The 23,225-nt window shown below is 33.9% G+C and overlaps 1 protein-coding gene across 1 annotated transcript; it reads right to left on the bottom strand.

The window, feature by feature from the left end:
* Positions 1 to 1,193: 1,193 nt before the first annotated feature.
* LOC128990378 (syndecan-like) lies at positions 1,194 to 22,987 on the bottom strand. Its single transcript, XM_054412725.1, has 5 exons — positions 22,764 to 22,987; positions 18,470 to 18,659; positions 12,360 to 12,448; positions 6,013 to 6,184; positions 1,194 to 3,049 (listed from the first exon to the last, which is right to left on the bottom strand). The coding sequence occupies exons 1-5, from the start codon at positions 22,836 to 22,838 to the stop codon at positions 2,880 to 2,882; spliced, it is 696 nt and encodes a 231-aa protein (XP_054268700.1). The 5' UTR covers positions 22,839 to 22,987; the 3' UTR covers positions 1,194 to 2,879.
* Between the last annotated feature and the right edge of the window lie 238 nt (positions 22,988 to 23,225).

Raw genomic sequence — 23,225 nt, forward strand, 5'->3', positions numbered from 1 at the left:
AAATTCACTAAAAGCTTAACACCAACACATCTAGAATCATAGCTATATTTTCCATGGGTTAAATATCCTCCCTAATGGCTTCCTCTTGACTATAATAGTCCAAGATGTACCAGTATTTTTGTTTGGTGTGATGATTGTCCAGAAACGCTAAGTGTGATTGAGTTGAGTATCAGCCATACGTTTTTTTTTTGTTGCTTACTTACGGGGAACCAATTTAAAATGTAAAAACCAAACCACTGTTAACTTTCACGTCTAAAATCAACGTTAAATACTGTTCTCAACTCTTAGCCATACAAATGACTTCTTACAGGTCGTCCGTATTAGTTGGGCCAGTCTTTTGAACAGCAGCTTGGATTAATTTCATATAGGTTGTACCTGCTGCCGGGAAGCACAGCAGCACTGTCTGAACAGCATTCAGTTTTATTATAAATAGTTATTTGTGTAACTAGTGGGCGAAGTGGCACTTTGTTGCACTCGAGAGAAATGTTTACACGCGAGTCATAGGCGAGTGTGGAAAGTTTCTCGAGTGCAGCAAAGGCAGTTTACACTCGTGTTACACATTATATTTTTCCTACAGTTACTATAAATCATATAAATAATTAGTCTTTCAAACACTGTACGAAACGTTTTTATGTTAGGTTGAATACAAACATTAAACAAATGATGGAACGCAACAGCTGATCGTAGTCGAGATATCTTTAAGTGTTGCCAACTTATTTTCAAGTGTACACGGATTAAGTGCATAATAAAAGCACACTATTTTGTGTTGTTTGGTTGGAATACTGGTGTGCGCCAAAGTAAGGCTTTCTGTACTATAATCTGTGCAAGGGAGCCGACTTTGTCAGGGTGACTGTAGGAAAATGTAATTTTTATGACTGCTAGTGCCAATTGGGGTAGTGACTAAGGCCGACATTTTCCTTAGACACAGCTGTTCATTAATAGCTACTTTTCACCAGCCTAGTATTACAGTGTTTTAGTTTCACTAACAAGACTACAAGATCGTGCCACTCATATCCATTCATACTTGGCCTAAAATACCTACTTTGTATAATCGCCATTTCAGTGAAAAGGTATTAAAGTAGTTGGATGGCTGTCAGGCTGAAAGGTTTTTAAAATTATTAATATATCAAGGATGATTTCCATCAGTAATATGCTAGTATCACACAACTGTGGGCAAAATAATAACACAAACATAAAAAGAGTTATTTAATCATTGGTGACAAAACTAATACATAATAGTACATCAATGTTATACATTGTTAATTACAAATAGAGATGATTGAAATGAAGGTGGGGGCCTAACTTGTGCTGGTCATGGTCCTAGCCATTCTTTAACAGTCTGCCTAAATACCAAGTTTAAGACATAAATGAGTATTAAGCTTAAAACAATAATTAAACACTTAAAACACCAACATACATTAAATTAAATTTGAGAACATATTAACAAACATTTTGAATACAAGTACAAAACAATTATTACTTTGTTATTGCATGCTCGTAGTCGATTCTACGACTTCACCCGATGCTGATTCTATAAAAGCCTTGTTGTTGTCGGTAAACAAATAACAATAACCTCAATCATCTCTAATTTAAAAAAATATTGTGGCATAGCCATAATAAATGCATCTAACTTAAATTAACGTATTGTCAAAAATAACAGTTTTATAAATATTCCTATCGAGTAGTGATTAGTTTTTGTTCTAAGATAAAATCTGAGTAGGTACAACACATAGCTAGCGGCCTTTTAGCTGCCGTCCACAAGGCTCACGTAAATGCAGAACTTCAAAAGGAATGTTAATAAATGCTAAAGTTATAGGGTTTTAAAATCGATAAATACCTGCTTTTGCCTAATTTATCTAATATAAATAGAGTTAAAAATACTACAACTAAATAATTCTTACATACAACTTTCATCCACTTAGTTCATCTAGTGAATGTGTGGTACGGCACAAGTGACAATGTAACAATAAATAAACAAACAAAACAGTGGAAGCTGCTGGAGCTGCTTGGTCATGATGGAGAGTGAGTGGACAGAGTCTTGCCTCAGTTTTAAGAGCTTTGACTGAATGGAAAAGGTGTCTTTATTCATTATAAAACTAATGTGACAAAATTCTGATTTGTTTTCACTCCGACAAATTTTTCTTCGGTGTCCGAAAGTCAGATCTGAACTTCCCACAGTCTCGGAAGGGTGTATGAAGTTGTGTATCTAATATAATCGTAGCTATGCTATATTAATATGAGTAAATATATATTGAGTAAATACGATTATATACATTTAATGGACTGTTGCCTACTGTCCAGTAAGTGTAGGCAAGTATGTACAGAGACAGAAGTAGCCTACAGGAAGAATCGTAACACGACACAAATATGTACAAGTCAATGCGATGGGCCGCTCTGTTTGTGCTATCGTCCGAGTCCGAGTGGTTTGTTACAAAAATACTCTTACAACGTTTTGAATACTGAGAAATAAATAAATTTTGTAAAAATTTCACAATCACAATAAATTCCAGAAAACTCTGAGTGAAATATAATCACAATTTTACTACACAATTTTCACTGGTAAATACAATCCATTACACATTAAAAGTGACGATTTTCTTATGTCACAAACGTCAAACGAGGACTTAACAAAAAAGTAGTCGGTATTTACATGCCACGACGAATAAGGTTAAGATAAACAAATGGGGAAAATATGTTAGAGAGCGCACCTACACAAGCTGTCTGGACGATGTGCGTTACTATACAGGTTAGTAGTCAACAGTTACGCAACTGGACGCGTAGCTGCGGACACAACGTAATAAATATAAAATCATGCACATTAGTTACCATGTAGTATCTCATCGCTGAGCCTGAATATAAATAAAATTATATGGCGAAATTCAGGCGTAAAACTCCCTGTTGGAATTCTTTGTGTACGAGTTAGCGGTGGGTGATCTCTTAGGCTCTTCTAGAGCGTACGAGCCCTCGTCTTTCTTGCGCATCCTGTAGACGATGAACATGACAACAAGGATGGCACACAGAAGTCCGACAACCGCACCTCCGATTACAGCTGCAACACAAAACAATCTTGTCATGTCCCAAGTGACATGTTCGGTAAATGTAAAAGTGTAACTATTTCTAAAAAAGAGAATCTTTAAAAAAATAAAAGTATCCCCGATTTTTAGAGTTGTAGTGAGATTAAAGATGGGGTTACTCATTGTAGTTCGATTTAGGATTGTTTTGTTGTCGTGTGCTCTGTTTCATAGGTAGGTACATCATGCAATGTAAATATTGTTTAACTTGTTATTAGTTTGTAAGAAAAATTGTATTATCTATGTGCTCAATGTACTCATTGACATAGCCAGATGCATTTGTGTAAATCTGGTAGGATAAATTACGAATTGGTTCACGGTATTGTGCCCCAAAAGTGAAATCAGCACTATTAAGACTTAGACTTATCTTTATATATGCTTTAGCTTTAACTCGAAGAAGCTAACACCTGTCACCTTCTGTTACCACAGTTGTAATGCTAGGATATGTCATGAAACTCATTAAGAGAAAACCTACTTCTACTATTTTATGTTTTTAAACTACTTAGAGAACATATATTATTTTATTTCCCATTAAAAAACAACTTGACTGAATTTTCTTTACTATGTATTAATTCATAATAAACGACTACGTAAGATAAGTATTGAGGTTATGAATTTGAACCTACCAGACATAGTGGTAGAGACACATAAATTGGAACTTAAATATAACAACTACAAGCTAACTGCACAACTGCTGGTGAGTCACTGTTTATCTTTGGTGACAATCAAGAGGATAACATTATCTGTCAACTCAAAACTGTCATTTGCATATCTAGTCTTTACTGTGGGAGTTAATAGTGTGTAAATTTTTTTTTTTTAATTAGCATTGTAAATTTGTTTATTAATTAGGCCTACTATGATTTATGAATTTGTCTGAAACCCCATAACCAAGTTGATAAAAAATTTAGAAGATTCTTTACATATCTCATAAATACACTTGTCTCACTTTTCTTTTCAGGTTATAAAGAAATTTTGTGCAGATTAAAAAATTGGTTTACACCCTAGATTAAATTATTGGGATGTTGTACTGTTAAAGAATGGTGTTGCCTTAACAAAAATTCAAAAAATTCAATTTGCAACATATTTTTATTAAATGTTTGTAAATTTGAAAACTACTGATAAGATGTGCTGGCGCATATTTTTGTTAGCACACATACCTTTTGCAAGCAACAAAATATTTCTCCTAATTTATTCCACAAACTGTACTAGTCCTTGAAATTACAACAAAACAAGTATCATCATTTCAGGATAAAAAGCAAACAACAGCATACATACAATTAACTTTAAGCGAATTTCCCATTTTGGGTTTTTCCCATTTTTGACCCAAAAAACATAAAATTTTGCAATTTCCTTCGAAACTATTTTGTAGAGCTTAAAAAAACAAATAATTTAGTATATTGAAGCGTTATAATGCGCCTAATGGTTACGGAGAAAATTCCAAAAAATTGTAAATTTAAAATTCCCATGTTATTCTTATGGAGAATAAGTAAACTGTTGTAGTTTGCTTGTTTATAAACATATTTTGCCCAAATTTGGAAAATGTTTTTATTTCTTACTAACTATTAACATTTTACATAAAAAACACTTTTACCCTCCCTGTTGCAGCAAACCTAAGTATGTTTTAAACTGATTCTATTTATATAGGGAATAAATGTGATATTTTTAAGGAGACATTTTAGTGTAAATCCATTCAGGGAAATGGAAATTCGCTTAGTCTGCAGGTTTGCTGCGGCGGGGGTATTTAATATTTTTTATCAGTTTGGGGAGTTGGGGGGGGGGGGGGGTAAGGTTAGTTGACATTTCATCTTTGCAATTCTCTAAAATAGTTTATAAATATGAAATAGGACCCATTGAAAAGGTAACAATGAATTGGTGTAACACTGTTAGGAAATAGACGACCTTGACCTAGTGGCTGATCACTGATAATAGAGACTCCATGGTCGGATTAATTCTGCCGTCACATTCATCAATATTTACTATTTTGCCTACTTACAATGTTAACCTATTCAAAACATACCACACGAGTTACATTCAACTAGTTGATTCCAATAATGCCAACTTAAGTTCACATTTCACTGAACCATAGGCCTACTGATAAGTGGGGCTTTCAACTGCACAATATAGCATTTCTCCTTTTACCAAAGGTCAATTTGTAACTGACTGTTTGAGGTAAAACAGACGCCAATAGTTATAGCTTCTTTAACACCTGTTGAAATATTCGTAGCAAGGATTGAATGATTGAATATTGTATTAACTTGCATTTTCAATCGTATTAGGAAATACTTAATATGATAGGTAATAGGAAATAAGATTGAGAACGTCAGTAAATGCAATATTCAACACCTGGATATAGATTATTTACAAGGTAACTTAACATACTATCTAGTATGTGTGGGCCAACAGTTTTTATGCTAACAGGTTGCTCTTTACTTTACAAAAGAAGGCGGTGAGGTTAATTTGTAGTGTGAATAGAAGAACACATTGTAAGCCCCTTTTTGTGGGTCTTAACATTCTCACATTTCCATCTTTGTATGTTTTGGCAAGTTTGTTATATGTAAAAGAAAACATTTCTCACTTTGAAAAGATATATGATGTGCACAACTACTGTACTAGATCAAAAGATAATCTGTCTACACTAAGGCATAAGTATACAGCCACTCAAAATAGTTTTGAGTACCAAGGTGTTAAAATGTACAATTTCTTGCCTGCATCCATCAAAAACCTGTGTGTTTTAAAATTCAAACATGCTATAAAAACTACTCTAACCCAGGCTTGCCTGTATAAACATGAAGAGTACTTTGGTTTAGAGTTTTAGATATTTTAGTTGCCAGAGCCATCTTGATTGTTTTGTTTTTATTTTGACGATTGTCATGAACTTTGTACATAGTTTTAACGACAATAAATCATTTCATTTCATTTCATTTCATAATCCATTGTTTACCTGCAAGAATACCAGGCTGTGCGAAGAATGAAGTTGCTCTTTCTTCATGCTTGGCGTTCATGATATAAACATCATTACCAGCAGCGTTGTTGTCGTCATTATTGTCGTTATCAGCATTATTATTGTGGTAGGGACTGCCGATTTCATTTTCATTTATCGAATGGACATTAGTCTGAAAGAAACAAAATTACTTTTATAAAGAGAAAACACCAACAAAATTTAATGTTAGCTTAATATAGCTTTATATCTAATCTAAATTGAGCTATATTAGCTCAATGAAATTTTTTTGTGGGTAGGGTACATCTGTTACAAAAAGCCTGTACAAAATGTTAAGACAATTTTTGCATGTGGACTCAATTTACTTACATATGCCAGAATCCCCTACTCCCTAAAATACAATGGAATATCCACAGGGTGGAAAAAGTCCTGGGACAGTTAAATATTTAAAAAAGTGATAATGATGATAAAGATAAAGATATAGCTTCAAAACTTGGTACACAGTTACTGGGCATTAAATCTTTTTTAAATTATTCAGTGATGTGCTACCTCCTCGGGGACAGCCCGCGGTAGGCAGGGGCGGCTCCAGAGGTGTTAAATATTTGGTAGATATTTAAAAATTATAAATAAATAAAGAAATTTAATTATATGTAAACAAATAAAAAGCATTCAAACTCATTATTTTCCATTTAAATTTTAAAATTCCCCCCTTTTTGCAGGGAAGCCCTCTCAAACCTCTTGTCCCCCGATCAAACTCCTTCTTGATCCTTGTCAGGCCTATCCAAACAAATTAGGCTATTCCTGAAGCCACCCCTGCCGCTAGGAGTCAGAAGAAAATATTAACTATAAGCACAGGTTGATATGCACATCAATTTAAAGGCCTTTACTAAAAGAATACAATGCAGCAAATTTCAACTTAAACGGTCAACCGAGTCAAAAATGGCAGCCGTTTAATACTTCTAGTGGACGGCCCTTGAGAAGGTATGCCTATAACATCAATGCAAATTCAATGCATCTTTTAATAGCTGTCATTTTTTACTCGATTGTCCAATTGAGTTCCTGTTTGCGGCATTGTATTTTACTAAGAAAGACCTTTTACTTGATGTGCATATCAACCTATGCTTTTGTTTAAGATTTTCTTCTAACTCCTAGCAGTCTGTCCCCCCAGGAGGTAGCACATCACTTAATAATGTGTTAAAATGATTTTTATAACTTTATTACTTTTTGTAATATTTAACTGTCCGAACTTGTTTTCACCCTGTTTATATTTAATACATTAAGGATTTTCCTGTTACATCGCCTATTTGAGATTAGGGGATTTTTTAGCCAATAGTCTGGGACATAAAGTCCGCCGGAATTCGACACTACCGAGAGGACACTTAGCCTATCAGTATGCGTTTTAACCACCTGACAAAAAAGAAACATCCCTTTTCCAGCCGTCAGAAAACAGTTTTTCCGTTTGAGGCTTCATTTATGATTCATGATCTAGGGCACCAGCAATTATTTCTAGAGTCCATTTTCAAAGGTCCAGTTCAAAGATGATTATGCTGACCAGCTTTCTTTATAACGGTTTAAATATTGAAGAATTGTAATTTAACAGCTGTTCCTGGAGTTTGATGTTTGTTTAACTACATTCAGCTTGTAAACAAGAGACTAAAAAGTTTATGAATATGTATTTTACGCTACTTTTTTGACAACTGTGACCTGATTGAAGTGGGTACATCACTCTTTATAGTGTATATCTAAAATCAAAAAATGTACTGTCAACCAGTAATTCACCTAATAACTTCTCCAAACAAAAATGATTTTAAAAAGGTAAAAAGGTCATCGCACTGGATTAATTTCGACTCGGAAACAAGTTATGGACAAATGCACAATTTGCGTAAAAGCATAATGGAGCAGGTCTGTGTCAACATTTATTAATTTTGTATGTGCATAGTCCGTAAATTTCCAATGAGTAGTAATACTAATCATTTGATAGCCAAGAGAACAATTGTCACAAAACACTGGATTTGAGATAAAAATACAATCAAGAAGCATGAGTAATTGATAACACTGACTCATTGCAAACAATAAACACTGTACCAATCTGGCCACACGTTACACTATCAAATTTGCATGTTACGAATACTAGGAAAAAATGAACTTTGTACTTTATATTTTATTTTGAATTCTTCTGATAAAATAATAAACACTGTACCAATCTGGCCACACGTTACACTATCAAATTTGCATGTTACGAATACTAGGAAAAAATTAACTTTGTACTTTATATTTTATTTTGAATTCTTCTGATAAAATAATAAACACTGTACCAATCTGGCCACACGTTACACTATCAAATTTGCATGTTACGAATACTAGGAAAAAATGAACTTTGTACTTTATATTTTATTTTGAATTCTTCTGATAAAATATACATCCTCAATGGACTTAGGAAACCATAAGATTTAATGAAGAATTTGTATTAGCTACCTGATACTTGAAACCCCCTATTTAATTCAATCTCGATAACCTTAGTTGAGTTCTGTAAATTGCATGTAACGGTATGGTATCTAAAGATGAAACCCAGTATTTTTTATCAACTCAAGAGTTAAAATCCTGAACAAAAACCTTGGTTAAATCTAAATTCATCAAATGACTGGGATTTCAAGTACAGTAATTGTTTTTAGCATATTTTAAAAATCTAACAGAATCAAAAAAGTAAAAAGAATTGGGTCTATGAGGGTAAATTAAAACAGTGGAAACATTTGGAAAAGTTGTATAAAGTTTCTTTTGGATTTTTTTAAATCTATGTTTGTTACTGGAGTGAAGTTTTAAAGCATTTATAGCTTAGTTTCTTAGGTGATGAACCGGTACCGCATCAAAAACTTACTCAGCTAAAAACCCCTCTCATTTAGTGTTTTAAATGCCATTGAGTTTACACTCGGGTAGGTGCCCATGTTGGCTTTCAACCCGGAACACATCACTACGATGTATCAGTTTGATATGAGACAAATATCAGAGCTTATCAGTTTGATATTAGATCACCAATGTAAACATTACAAGCCGGGTTACCTTACACAACACAGGTTATTTCTGGCCTCTGATCCGGCAATGTACACATCAACTACCTTTCAACAAAGGTTATTTTTGCTCTCCAATGCAAGCAACAGGGTAATAACACTTCTTTCCGGCCAGAGGCATATACAAAATAATTTTACTTAGTTTGTCATTTTTATGCACAACAAACAAATTATGCTTCCAACTAATACATTTTGGGCCAAAATAATTGTATTATTAGTATTTAATTGCAAATATATTATACTGAAGCCACAATAAATGACTGAATAATGTGTTAAAATTATTTAAATGCCCAGTGACTGTGTACCAAGCTTTTATCTACATTATTTTTTTGAAATATTTAACCATCCCAATCCGACTGTTTTATACAAAATATGCAGAAGATCTGAGACGTGTAATGTAATTAAGAAGTTATTTGTTTAGATATATTTTATGAGAAAATATAAACAATCTGAGCAAATTATGATCATTAAACGTACTCATCAGAATAACATTTGATTGGAAAATTCATGGTTAAATAAGGAGTTTAGAGTAAAAAATGGCTGAATAGGTTAGTAAATTGGCCCTAACAAAATCCAAAAACCTATGGAGATTAAAATATTTAGATACAATCTTATATGGGAAGTCAATTTTTAATCCATGTGTAGATGAAGAGACATGAATCAAACTGATAGCAGTAAAATTTTCAATCTTGTGAGAAACATACTTTCCCACTTATATGGAATTTCTTGGAGTGTTCGGACTCCTTATCTACATTGTATTTGCCTTATTTTAACTGTCAACTCTAATTTTAGTTTATCTTATTTTAATCTGTATTTCCTGTTATTGAAAAGTACATTAAAATTCAATTGTGAACAATTTTTATTAGTTTTCAAATGTAAGGTTTAGATTCAAAGGTTTGCAGAACACTCTCTTAACTGATCCTCAGGGGGGCCGTGCAGTTAAATAACCAACAAACTTAATTAAAATGGTCAACTATGTAACATTTTAAAAAACTGTGTACGTGCATATACAGTTTACTCTTGGTAATTCAAACATTCAATCGAACAAAACAAAAGCTCAGTCCCTAGATAATCTTTTGACATTTCAAAGTGTTACCGGATGCATTTTGAAACGCTTGATATTTTAAAGTTCTAGCAGAGAGCAGATCAATTTGGAATACAAAGTAATTTGACATTTAATTTGCAAAACTAGGCCTATATAATTTGTGAAGTGAAAGGTAAAACTCACACCACAGTTAAACATAGATACTTTATTAGCCAAGATCCCAAAAGTAAGTCTTCAAGCTCAAAACAACAATACAATAAAACAAACATCAAATATGCAACATATGATAACAATTATAAAAATACCAAACAGCACATCTTCTCTTTTCTCTTTTTTTAAGTTTGTTTATAAAAATCTGAATCACTGTATCTACGAGGTGGTTTTACACTTCTTTTAGGTCTGTCATTTTCATTGCTATTGTAATTATGTCCAGCATCAGTTTCAGTTCCTTGGTCTTCTTGGTATTGGTGTTCAAATCTATTTTCACCATTTTCAATAGGCCTATGCACAGCTATTATATGTCTCCTGTTCCTTCTGATCTTCCCTGCCTGTGTATTTATCAGGTAGGACCGAGGATGATTTGATTTATTCTCAACATGTCCATAACGTTTTAAATCTGGAATCCAAACTTTGTCATTTTGATCAAGCTGTGAGAGATCTCTTACACCTTTCCTTACATCGTAATTTCTCTTATTTCTTTCCTTGATTGAAAAATCCTTCTCTTTAAACTTTTGCAATCTTTCCCTTGTTACCTGTCTGAAGTTATTTATTGACGGTAATGTTGATCGGAGCTTCCGTGAATAAAGTAACTCTGCAGGTGAAAGACCAGACTCTAAGGGTGTATTTCTATATTCTAACAATCCAAGATTTGGATCACTACATTTCGTTAGAATCCGCTTCGCTATGTCAACTGCTTTTTCTGCTTCTCCGTTTGATTGTGGATACCTTGGGCTTGATGTCACTATACGGAAACCATATTCTTCAGCAAACTTTTTAAAATCCTGAGAAGTAAATTGCGGACCTCCATCAGCTCTTACCACATATGGTACTCCATGTCGAGCAAATATATTTTTCAATCTAGCAACCACAGCTCCAGTAGTCAATGCATCCACATAAACCAGTTCAAGAAATCTAGAATAGTAGTCTTGCACAACTAAATTGAAAACCTAAAACCTATTTAGGGGAATTGACCATAGAAGAGGTTGGAGGACAAAATCCTTGTAAAGTAAAACTTAATGTTAAGGGGCATGATATTTATTTTAAGTTAGACACTGGAGCAGATGTTTCTGTAATTGGATATGATCTTTGCAAGGAGTTAAAACTGGAAACGAGTGAAACAAGTAAAATATTATTTGGTCCGGGGAAAACTAAGTTGAAAGTGGTTGGTAAGATCGTTGCTACTTTAGTGTTTAGAAATAAATCTATTGTAGAAGATATTTACGTCATTGAGCAACAACCTACTCCACTTTTAAGTAGAAATGCAATGTTGAAATTAAATCTAATTCAGTTAAACATAGATACTTTATTAGCCAAGATCCCAAAAGTAAGTCTTCAAGCTCAAAACAACAATACAATAAAAACAAACATCAAATATGCAACATATGATAACAATTATAAAAATACCAAACAGCACAATTTGAAGGGATGGAAGTGAATTTATAGATTTATTCGTATAATAACAGGAAATTGTACATTGTAAGGCACAGTTTCTGGTTAGCAGTGTTTGCTCATTGGAAAAGCTGCTAAGTCTAGGCTTTTTACTGTATTAATATTAAGTTGGTTGCTGTATTTAATTAATTAAAGTTGCTAAGGGTAATACCATAGACTAACAAACACAAGTAGACTTCTCATCCCATTGTAAATTTTAAAGCTCGTATTTTGTGTATCGTTTATGTCCGATGACACTAATCGTTAGTATTGACAAAATTTAGCTTCTATTATTTGAGGGTTATTTCATAATTTGTACATTACTGTTTGGTTATATAGCTAGGGGACAAGTTATTGTTTACGATGAGATAGATTTAAATGGTCAAACGAAGTTTTAAATGACAGAAATAACAAGAAACAAATTGCAAACAAAACACGACCTCTAACGTGCATCCGACAGAACTAAAAATAAAATTGGCTTCAGCTGTTTCATAAGGATGAGAAATCTACTAAGGGAGTATCATGTTTTATATATGGTAGGCCTAATACTATATCTTCAACTACATTTGGTTTAATTTAACAAGTCAACTCACGTTATCAGTCCTCGTGATGGGAGGTTCCTTGACAGGTGGAGGGTCAGGCTTGTCAACGACAATGGTTCGGCCACCAACCGTGTTGCTTCCTGTAAACACACAACTTGTTAATATACAAAATATTGACCGAAACAGTAAACTATTCAGTCTTTAAACATTACTGTTCCTTAAGAGTGGGCAGTAGCAGTCGGCCATATTGGATTGATGCTCCATAAGAACAATGTAATCTTTTGAACCATATAGCGCCGTTATTTTTAAACATAGAACTACGTTTGATGTGTCATTGGAAAGAGAATACAATTCTACAGGGGGTTTGCTTTTTATTTTTTTGATTAAAGAAATATTAAAATAATTATAGCAAAAATACGCTTGTTTAAGTTTACAAATTTGTGGAGGATTTTCTAAAGGAATATTTGAAATTCGAAAAAGCAAACCCCCTACAAAATTTAATTATCTATCGAATAAAGTTTGTTTCAAGAAGATCCGACGTAAACTGTGCACGTGATATGGTTTAAGAAAATGCATGTTTTTGCTGCGCGTCGCGGCGGTATTTCGGCGTAGTAGTCTGGCAGATCTCCGTGAGATAGCAGCACGCTCGCGCATTTGGCGGGAGTTCAAATCAGGTTATTATGGTTCTACATTCATCATGCGCTGCTAATTTTATAGCTTTTTTTATTTAATGTGGAACAAATATTGTTACGAAATTATTGTTATGATTATTGTTGTCATAGTTATAGTTATTGAAAGAAAGGAAATGAACTGGGGACAGTAAGAAATGGCGTGGTGTTGAATACATTTTAAATTTGAATACACGTATAAAATATGTTATAAATTTATCAAATACTATTTCTTAGTTCTATACTGATATAAGTACAACACCAAAATGTGTACAATCATTATAAATGATATGCCAGAGCCTTCCTGTCCCACGCAATGATTTGAAACGAGATACAGTTTAGTAGAAATATAAAATCTTTAAATACAATATATACATTTAAGGCATTAAATTATATTCGTTTCATGTGATAACGGGCAAATTTCATAATTTAACTAATATTTACAGATGTATTTGAACGAATTAGTCTGCTGGTATAAAAAATTGTTCTATTTATAAAATAAAATTTTAAATGCCTAAAATTCAATTACATAATTTATAATTATAAAATCAAACTGTCATAACCTATCCAAACTATAAACTATAACGATAATGAAGAAATCGAATCAAAAAGTTTGTGCCTCCGGAGGTTTCGAGCCGGTAACCTTTAGAACGTTTCTCCGGTGCGATAACCACCACACCACCGAGACATGATGCGAGTCTGTGGGGAACGCATTCTCCTAAACCTCTAGGTCGATCACAGCATAGATAGCAACCCTACCCCCCACCTTGGCCGACGTCTCGGCCGTACACACTGTAACCACGAGACACATTGCACTCGCCCCACCCCTACACCTTGTATTTCTTATTTTCGCAAGTCACGTGATAATGTTGAAAAAACGCGCCAATTCCATCCTAGACATTATTGTGAACTGTGAGGTTATGTTCTAGGCTAGCAACCTATTTGGTCTGCTGTGTCCACAAGTCCAGTGACGTTTAGAGTTCCCTAGTAATAATTCGTAGTTCTACTTACTTACAAATGTAGAAAGTCATTTCGTGTGTTTCTTTTTATTTACGGGTGTGGTATTATAGGAAATAAAAAACGACCGTTGCGAAGAAAGGTGAAAAACAGAGGTGGTGAAAGGTTGGCTGAGTGGAGAGTATTGAGAGATTTTGGTGTTGTGGGAACTGGGAAGTAGAAAAAGAAAACTAAGTAGTGATGTTGATGAGCTGATTGCTGATGAGGCGATGAGTTACCTCTATGGCCCGGCGCATATTGAGACGCAGTCGGAGCAGCGCAGCGCAGCGTAGTGCAGCGCAGGGCAGTGTTTTGTAAACCACATGTTCGCTAGGAAACGCGCATATTATGGTGCAGCGCAGGGCAGTCCCGCACGTGGACTGCGCGCACATGTGGTCGAGTAACAAGTGTCTGTGCCGCATTGCTCACCTGCGCCAGGTTTACGCTTTACTAGTGTTTTGTGACGGATCTAGAGGATAATTAATAGAAATTGTGCATTTTTATCCAGTTTTTACGTTACCAGTCATAAAGTATTATATTGTCTGTGGTCATAGTAACAAATAGTAATTGCAAGAATGAAATTTGGGAGAAAATACGAAAAACATTAAACATTGCAAATTTTTTCGCCCTTTCTTTCTTGTTCTCTTGTGAAGAAGTGACAATAAATCTAGATCAGCACCTGAATCTGACTCAGAACTCAAATCCTAATATTTCACAACATGTTCACACATAATAAACTGTATCACTCCTAAACGAGAACTGCACGACACTGCTTCCCAATTTGCGATGTCAACTGTGCAACACAGACTTTTTGCCCAATTCCGCCTTGTGCTGTGCTGCACTGCCAGTATCGTGCCACACAGCTCAATACAATATGCGCCTGGGCTTTGTAGACAATTCCACGCTATCATCTGATCCTACTGACTGTTTGGGCAACTGTGATATTACCGGTCGTAGAATAGTTGACATTTGTTATTTAGTTGATCAATTTGTCCAACTAAGTTAACATGCGCCTCAATTCGGCTGTTCCCTCAGAAACCTGAAATTAGTTAGTGAAATAAAAAGAGGGCTTAGGAGTGGGTTTGTGTTTGATTGCAACATTTGCCACATCAAACAGACAATATGGAGTGAGCCTGAACCTCGGGAAAATGCAATGTCAATGGACATAAACAGTGCAGCAGTAGCCGGTTCTATTACCAATGGCGGAGGATTTGTCGCCTGAACGGCTGCTGTCTGCAATGAATGTTCGTACCATGAACCGGAAAACATATGACAAACATGAAGAACTAATTTCGAAAGGTTGGGAGGAAACTTGCCATTTGGAAACCAAAAGGTCTAAAAACTGTAAAAATTGATCGGGACGATGACTTTTGGGAAGTAAACATGAAAGAAAAACTTGAAACCTTTTATATGAAATGTTTACTTCCCGAACTTGTAAACTCACCTCACAATATTCATTTAGGCTAGGCCTATTCTATAAATGTTTAAAGTTAATAAGTTAACAAAGATATGCGAATTACAAAAGGTGTTTTATTGAAACAAATGAACAAACATGCAATGAAATTTAAAAGGCTTAACGTTATAATGAAAGGACTGACAATGGAGTGTGGGGGTTGAAATTAAAATGAAATAGAAGATAAGTTTTATAATAAATTTTAAGTATTATAAGAAATGTTGATAACCCAAGTAGCAGAAAAACGAGAAAAATTTGTTTTAATATCAATTTTAAACTTATATTAAAACTGTTATTAATATGAGTATAGTTGACAACCGGCAAAATTTAAAATAATTCAAAAATTGTTTTATAACTATATTGCAACAGTTTTACAACAATTTAAAAACTGTTTTGACAACAATTTTAAAATTGACTTTGCAACATGTTGAAAATTGTTTTCACATAGGACCAGCCATCCCATGGGCATATCCTAAACACGAAATAATAAAGATTTTGTGTGAAATGCATATATATCAGTTGAGCATTTTGATTAAATAGTTCATAAAAACAAATTTTGAGAAAAAACTAGAATCAAAATTATCTTCCCCAGCGGGTCTTGAACCCGGGACCTCCAAACTGTGAATTCCTTACCTTAGCACTGAACTATCTGTGGTTGTTGATAATTTATGTTTTCAATCGGTCAAAGAGGAGCGGACAGTTGCAATGGTTGCAATAAATACTTTTGATACTAAGATTATGTTTAGGCCTCAAGTTGTTGAATTGATTTTCTGGGAGTTGAGGAGGATACCGGTATTTGAATGTAGATGAATTAATTAACAATGCTAATGTTATTACAATTATTAAGATTAATTCATCTTCCCCCCTTAAATTGTTCAACTACAAAAAAATTGCTCAAATAACTGAGAAAAAAAAACAAAAATATTTGCATTATTATTATATGTTAAGCAGGTGTTCCATCACTGTATCTAGTATCACAACTATCACAATTAACGTCATCGGTAACTTATCACAAAAATCTGTAACTTATGCATTAAACAGATTGCAAATAACTTCATTCTGTGATGTTCTACAAGCCTAGTGTAAGTGTTTCACAAATTGTATGTTTGTCAAGTGTTGTTTTGGTTAGGCCTATGCCATCCACCATGATTGTAAAGTTGAACAGTATTTACGTTGGTATTTAGAAAACTTGATCTTCAACTAATGTTTCCAACATGTGTTGGATCCGATTTACCATTCATTAATGTAATTACTTAACTTGTTTCATTTTTTAGTAATCTCAGAATTGATAATGTTACACCATGTACATATATCAGATCAACTTAATTAAATATTATTCACCCTGTTTTTGCTTATTTTTCATGAGCATTGTTCCACTATTTTTCTTTCGTACAACACTTTTTTACTCTTCGCATTTTGCGCTAAACTTTCTCGTTTAGGAGCTGCATGATACAAAAAGTAGACCGGAAGTCATTTTTTCATAGGCTGTATCTCCTAAACTAGTGGGTTTATGGAATAAATATCACGAATAAAAAAGTTTTTAAATTGCATGTTCTATCCGAAAACATGATAAACTATAGGGTTTTAATAAGAATTTTCAATTATTGCTTTAGAAAATTTTGTATGATCCTTGTTCCACTTCAAAACTTTTGTTTGTAAACTGATTATATTCCCATAGCATTCTCTATGATATAAAATTGTAACAGGCTAAATAACCATCCTAGATAAATCCACTAACAACGAAGAGCAGTGAGCAAAATCGAGTGTTCTAAGTAAATAAGCGATGGAAGTGACTTTAGTGCACTCCGACACTCCGAGCAGGAGCAGGGTGGAATCGCCGTCCACTCTACTGACACAGTTCGTTCATCGCCAGTGCTAATGCGGCGTTGCCATACATTGGTTAGCGCCTGGCGAGGGTTCGGCAACACCGCGCCCGCGCCGTGAGTCACTTATCGATCGATACATGCCTGTGACGTCGAGACTGCCACGCACGTAGTTCAACAAATGTCCGCTCCACTCCACGCGCGCTAGTGTGCCAATTTCGGCCATTTCGGGATTTTGTTTTACTGGGACCCACTCTTAACGATACATATAATGGTTTAAGCAATAATAAAATGCTAAATATGAACAAGCATGTAAAAATGTTTTGGTCAATAGGATTCTTCATCTTGATATAAATTCAAAAAAACTCTCTCGTGGCATCTTTCCCTGAATTCAAATAGGTTAACAAACTACTGTAGACTTCATCCAAAAAATGTATTGTCAAATAAAATCAAAGGTGTATCAATGCTTAATTTATATACTATAAGCCTATAAGACAGCAAATGTAGACTACACATGCTAAATTATAACTCTTATTTTAATGTTTTTCGTAGAATAAATAATACCTAACTGACGATCAGCTTAAATAAGTGTACATTTGAGGCATGAAATTTCAGAAGATTTACGGTTAGTACCTAAGTTTTATTTCTTCCATTAGGCTTGGCTACTACATAAGATATTCATTATAAAGCTTCCTTGCTAAAAAAGTTATCCGTTATGACTTTTTTTAAAGCAGAACCTACTATTGTTTGGAGAAATCTCCCGAAAAGGCTATCATATCTCTCAGTAAACACTCATCTTTACCTTTAACTACACACCCTGGTGAGATGGCGATGTAGTGTCAACTAATCGGATTGTATGTTATTTAGAATAGAATGTACAACATATTATTTCTCTATGGTTTATTGTACATTGTTATAACTGTAATTGATCTTTTAAATTATAGTTTTCAAAGGTAAAATTGGTTAACTTAGTACAAGTATTTTAATTTCTTGTTTTTAATAGGAAACTGTATTGATTTTTTATATTTATGAAAACAGAGCATAGCAAATTGTTGGCAAATAAGGACATACTTGTTACTTGTTGGGTTTGTAATTGGGAAAATTATTTAATATTTTTTCCTGATTTGTATTTAATTTTGATTGTTTCTATAATCATTCTTGCTACCTACCACATATTCTACACCTTGAGTCCACAAGTTTATCTCCAATTATTCAACGTACCTGAGCCAGGATCGCTGCCACCATCTCCGTCCTCGTCATCAGGACCGAAGCCTGATCCACTAGACTCCAGGTCATATTTGATCTCCCGATTACCGGAGCCCTCTAACGCCTCGTCATCAATATAGATGTCATCTTTCGACGACGACGTAGGCTGCCAAAGCTGCTGTTTTGGAGGCTGTGATAGTTTTTTCTGTAAAGTAAATTTTATATATAGGCCTACTACAATAAAAACTAGGGGACTATTATAAGCCAACCATATTAGGGTAGTAATGCAACATGATTGTATAAAACATTGTAGCCTAAGAAGAAAACAATTACGTATTTTGAAAACAAGATATAAATTTGGCATGCTCATTACACTTGCTACACCGTTGGAGAAAACAAAAGGGCAAAAGAGAATTTATAATTCATTTTGGAACAATTAACCATGTAATAAAAAAACAACAAATACCTAACTTAAACGTTTTTCAGATCAAAACATAGATCACAAAGAAAATATTAAATTTCACTACGGTATATTTACTTTTATTTAGTAGGCTAAGTTACAACGCTGTTTTATATATATATATATATATATATATATTTTAAGTAAGGTTTATCAAATTTGTATGTAGGCTAAAAGGATGGACAGATTTATAAACTATTTAATCAATTTAACTAAGGACATAGTGAATGTGTGTTTCACAGAATAATAAATAGTCAATTAGTATGAGGAAATTCATCATTATATAAGAAGTCATTAAGGATTAATGACACCTTTGACCGTATCCTTTAGATAAACTAAGATTATTTGTCCATGTTTGTAAATTAAATACCCTAAGATAATGTACCAATTTCTAGTGACTATTTAATGATAATCAACGACAAATTATCAGCAAAAAACAAACAAAAAGTACAGTTAGCAGATTTTATGCAAAAGAAACAAGAAGACGTAACCATGATAAATAGCCAAAGCCAGTAGGCTGTATTATCATCATTCTTTTTTACTCTTATACCGGTACTATTGTTACAATATTTATTTCTTATTTAAACTTAGTACCAAGCATTAAAAATTAATAGGTACAACAACTTTTTTTTATTCCATCCATATTTCCCCTTACATTTATACTTTTTACACAGCTTAGTCTGCACAAGTTCTGCCCATGTAGACTTTTTCTTTCATTTTTGAACTGATGGTATTTTTCTTTTATTCTTTTTTTATCATCTTTTATTTATTAGTTATAACTTCTAGGCTGAGAAGTATGCATGAGCTAAGTTTATTTCTTGTAAAGAAATTAAGATAAAAATATCATGATATGCCTATGTATTTGTTACAGGCTATATTATTTAGGGGAAATAAATATGTATTTCATTTCATTAAAAAACACGGTTTGCGAGATACTAAGTAGACCTAAGGTAATGTATGCTAAGTAGGCCTATCTAAGTATGAGTAATGCTTGAAAATAGGTAAGCCTATTAAAGTGATTTTAATAAGTATAAAATTAAGCATATAGCCTATAGGCCCTACATTTTTTTCTCACACAGCGCACTAATATTTGCAAAATAAAAATGGCTTATGTTACCTTTTTGCGTCAAACGATCCGTGTGTAGTTAGTGCAACTACAGCTGTTACATGCCACTAGGGCACATCTTCAGGTTGTCGGTAGAACGTTAGATAAAAAAGCATTCATTCATAGATGAACTTGTCGAGATAAATATGTCTATATACACGAAATACACAAAACCCATTTAAATGATACGAATTTACAAACTTGGCCAATGTATTCGGCAGAATTTAGTAAGTAGCCTAATTTAGATCAGCGCAATCTGTAGTTGGCTCAGATCAACTACAACAATCATGATAAAAAAAGCTGGCAACAAATTTAACATGAGTATGGAATGTCCAGTTGTATTGATAGTCAAAGGTTCTACCGACAACCTGAGGATGTGCCCTAGTAGCGTGAAACAGCTGTAGTTGCACTAACTACACACGGATCGTTTGACGCAAAAAGGTAACATGAACCGTTTTTATATTGCAATTTACGATCCAGAGGCTTACCCACTATGTAATATTTGCACACATTGACTAAGATCAAAATAGACTAATTAATTAAGTTACAAAAAAAAGCAAGCCATCTCAAAAAACACCACTAAACCGTTAATTAAGTTAGTTAACGACTTCATGGGTTTAGGGGGGGGGGACTTTCTGCACTGAAATACGACTGGCCCGTCTTCCTTCCAATTTACAATGTGGCCCATAGGGTTGTACAGTCCCCTGTTCTAAGGCCTAAATCAACTTACTGTTTTGAGGAACACTTGCAAAGACCAATAAGTATTTAGGTACCGGTATAAGTTTTTAATATTTAGAGAATTATAAGTTAAGCATATTGTGTTAATATGCTTATGCAGTCAATCATAACTGAATGATATTTTAAGTGACATGAAATCTTGACATAGCCTGTGTTTAGGCCTATATTTTATATTGGCTGTTAGTATGCACAAGCCAGTGCATGGAATGTATCCAGCAAAGCAAGGGCCAGTAGGTAAAATTCAGTGGTGGGCACTATGACGCTCACAAGTATAGTGCAGGGAAGTTGTCGAAGCTTAAGACTTTAGGGCAAACGGAAAAGGTTTTATAACTGGGATGCTCTTGAAAAATTGAGGGTTTAGGCCTAAATAAGTTACAGGTTGGCTAAACATTTTCCTGTAAATGAATGTTGTCTGTATTCAAATTAACAAAATTCTAAGTTAAATGACACCTATATTTTAAACATAGATAAAGCATAGATAAACAAGAACAGGTTTGGTATGTAGGCCTAATAATTGCGTAAGTAGCCTATAGCTACAATGGTTAAAAATGTAGTTTGATAACTTATGTCCACTTACAGTTTTTTTCACGCTGAATCCGAAAAGGCAATAAGTTTTTGTTAGAAAGGTTCCTAAGTTAAGTGACCGAAGTACAATTTAATAACTAATAAAAACCTTTCAGTTTCATTGAGTGATTCATATGGTTGTAATTTGGACGACGTCCAAATTCTAGGGCAAATAACACTTGGAGTGGAGGAAGGTTTGTGGAGTGGAAACGGCTGTTAAGTCAGTGCAATATAACCTAAACATTACTTTCTTAATCTAACCTAACTTCAACACACTTAATAAGGTAAGTTACAGTCACAGATCAGCATAAAACCCGACCTACCTTCCCCACATGTCTAGGGTAAGAGCTAACTTAATTAAGTTAAACGTCTGCAAATGAATCCTTTAGAACGATTTGATTCCATGGCGCACGAAGTCGAGTATAAACATAGGCTATGTTAGCTATCCACAGTCCACATACGGACCCATCATACAACCACCATAAGCTATTACCATTCCTACCGCTCAATGAACCATTAGATTAGTAATCTTTAACTTAAGTTTTAACTTACAGCCACTTGATCTTTCCGACAAAAACTGATTGCATTTCCGAATTCAGGGTGCAAAATACCGTAAGTAGACATATCAAAATTACTTACCGTATATTTTTAACCATTTTAACTTTGCTACATAGGCCTAGGACGGAATAAGTAATTGCCAGAGGTTTATAAAGTTACAATGCAATGCTTTAGAACTTAAATCTTGCAACATTTATCATTTTGTAGGCACTAATTTAATCGATTTTGGTCAAAGATTAACTTATAAGTTAGTCTTAAGTTAAGTACGGTAGGCTAGGCCTAAGCTTATATCTCTAGGCATAACTTATGCTTAGGCTTCGTAAGATAGTTAAAGCAATAATTGATAATTAAGTTAAGTTATCTCATGATTGATAGTTTAAAGCAATGTTTTGGACCACAGCATGTGTACATCAACTTAGGCCTAGGCCTAGTAGCCTCCTAGGCCTAGATAAATGCTATCAAGTTAATCAAAAGGTCATAACGTATTAACATTTTATTAGCCTATTTACATTAAGCCCCAGTATCACAGCTGAAGCCATAAACAAAGGCTTGACAAAGCTTAATATGTAGTGCAATGAATAGTAACACGCATTTAATAACAAGGTTACAAATTTATATTCAGACGGTGAAGTGCACCTAAACCAACAATCTCTGCAGTGCACCACAGCATAAAGAAACATCAATGGAAAGTCAATGTACTGTATTTATTATGCCCAAATACTTTTGACTCCTCTATCACTAAGGTCAGAACATTGGCCGTTGTTTGATTTAGCTTGGTTTAACTGAGCTCTTTTGATTCCTTAAAGGAAATAACCACCTTTATTATTACAGCAATATACTGTTTGACATACAATACAAAAAAGGTTATGTAGAAAATTACTTACGTCTTCCGCTGTCGTATGTGCGATTCCAAGGAAAATTAAAATACAAAGTGATAAAAAGTTCAACCTTAAATGCATTCCAAATTGAGTTTAGTACCGAAGTACTAAATAGCTACAAAAGATTAGATTAATTTAAAACACTTCAAAACTAAACATAAACCTAACACACCTCAAAACATTGATCAATGAAAATTCTTTAGAGATTTGGTCGTGAAGTGAAGGCTGGGTACTGGGCACTACTTTATGCAATTGTATTAATGCGCAGCCACAGCCTGGTTGTCGAGAATCGGTTAATATTTCATCCGCACCGTTCTGGATTACTATAAGCAGTTCTTGGTTATTCTGTACCGACATAAATATCATTTTTATTCTGATTGTCAACTTTACATTTTATCACTTTTAATCGATTTACTTAAAATATGTTATAAAATATTAACCTTTACAAAAGTTGTTGTGTAAGTTGAA

The sequence above is a fragment of the Macrosteles quadrilineatus genome, unplaced genomic scaffold (genome assembly GCF_028750875.1).
Source record: "Macrosteles quadrilineatus isolate MER2022 unplaced genomic scaffold, UCM_ALF_1.0 Scaffold_3__2_contigs__length_128488019, whole genome shotgun sequence".
Taxonomy (NCBI): Eukaryota; Metazoa; Arthropoda; class Insecta; order Hemiptera; family Cicadellidae; genus Macrosteles; species Macrosteles quadrilineatus.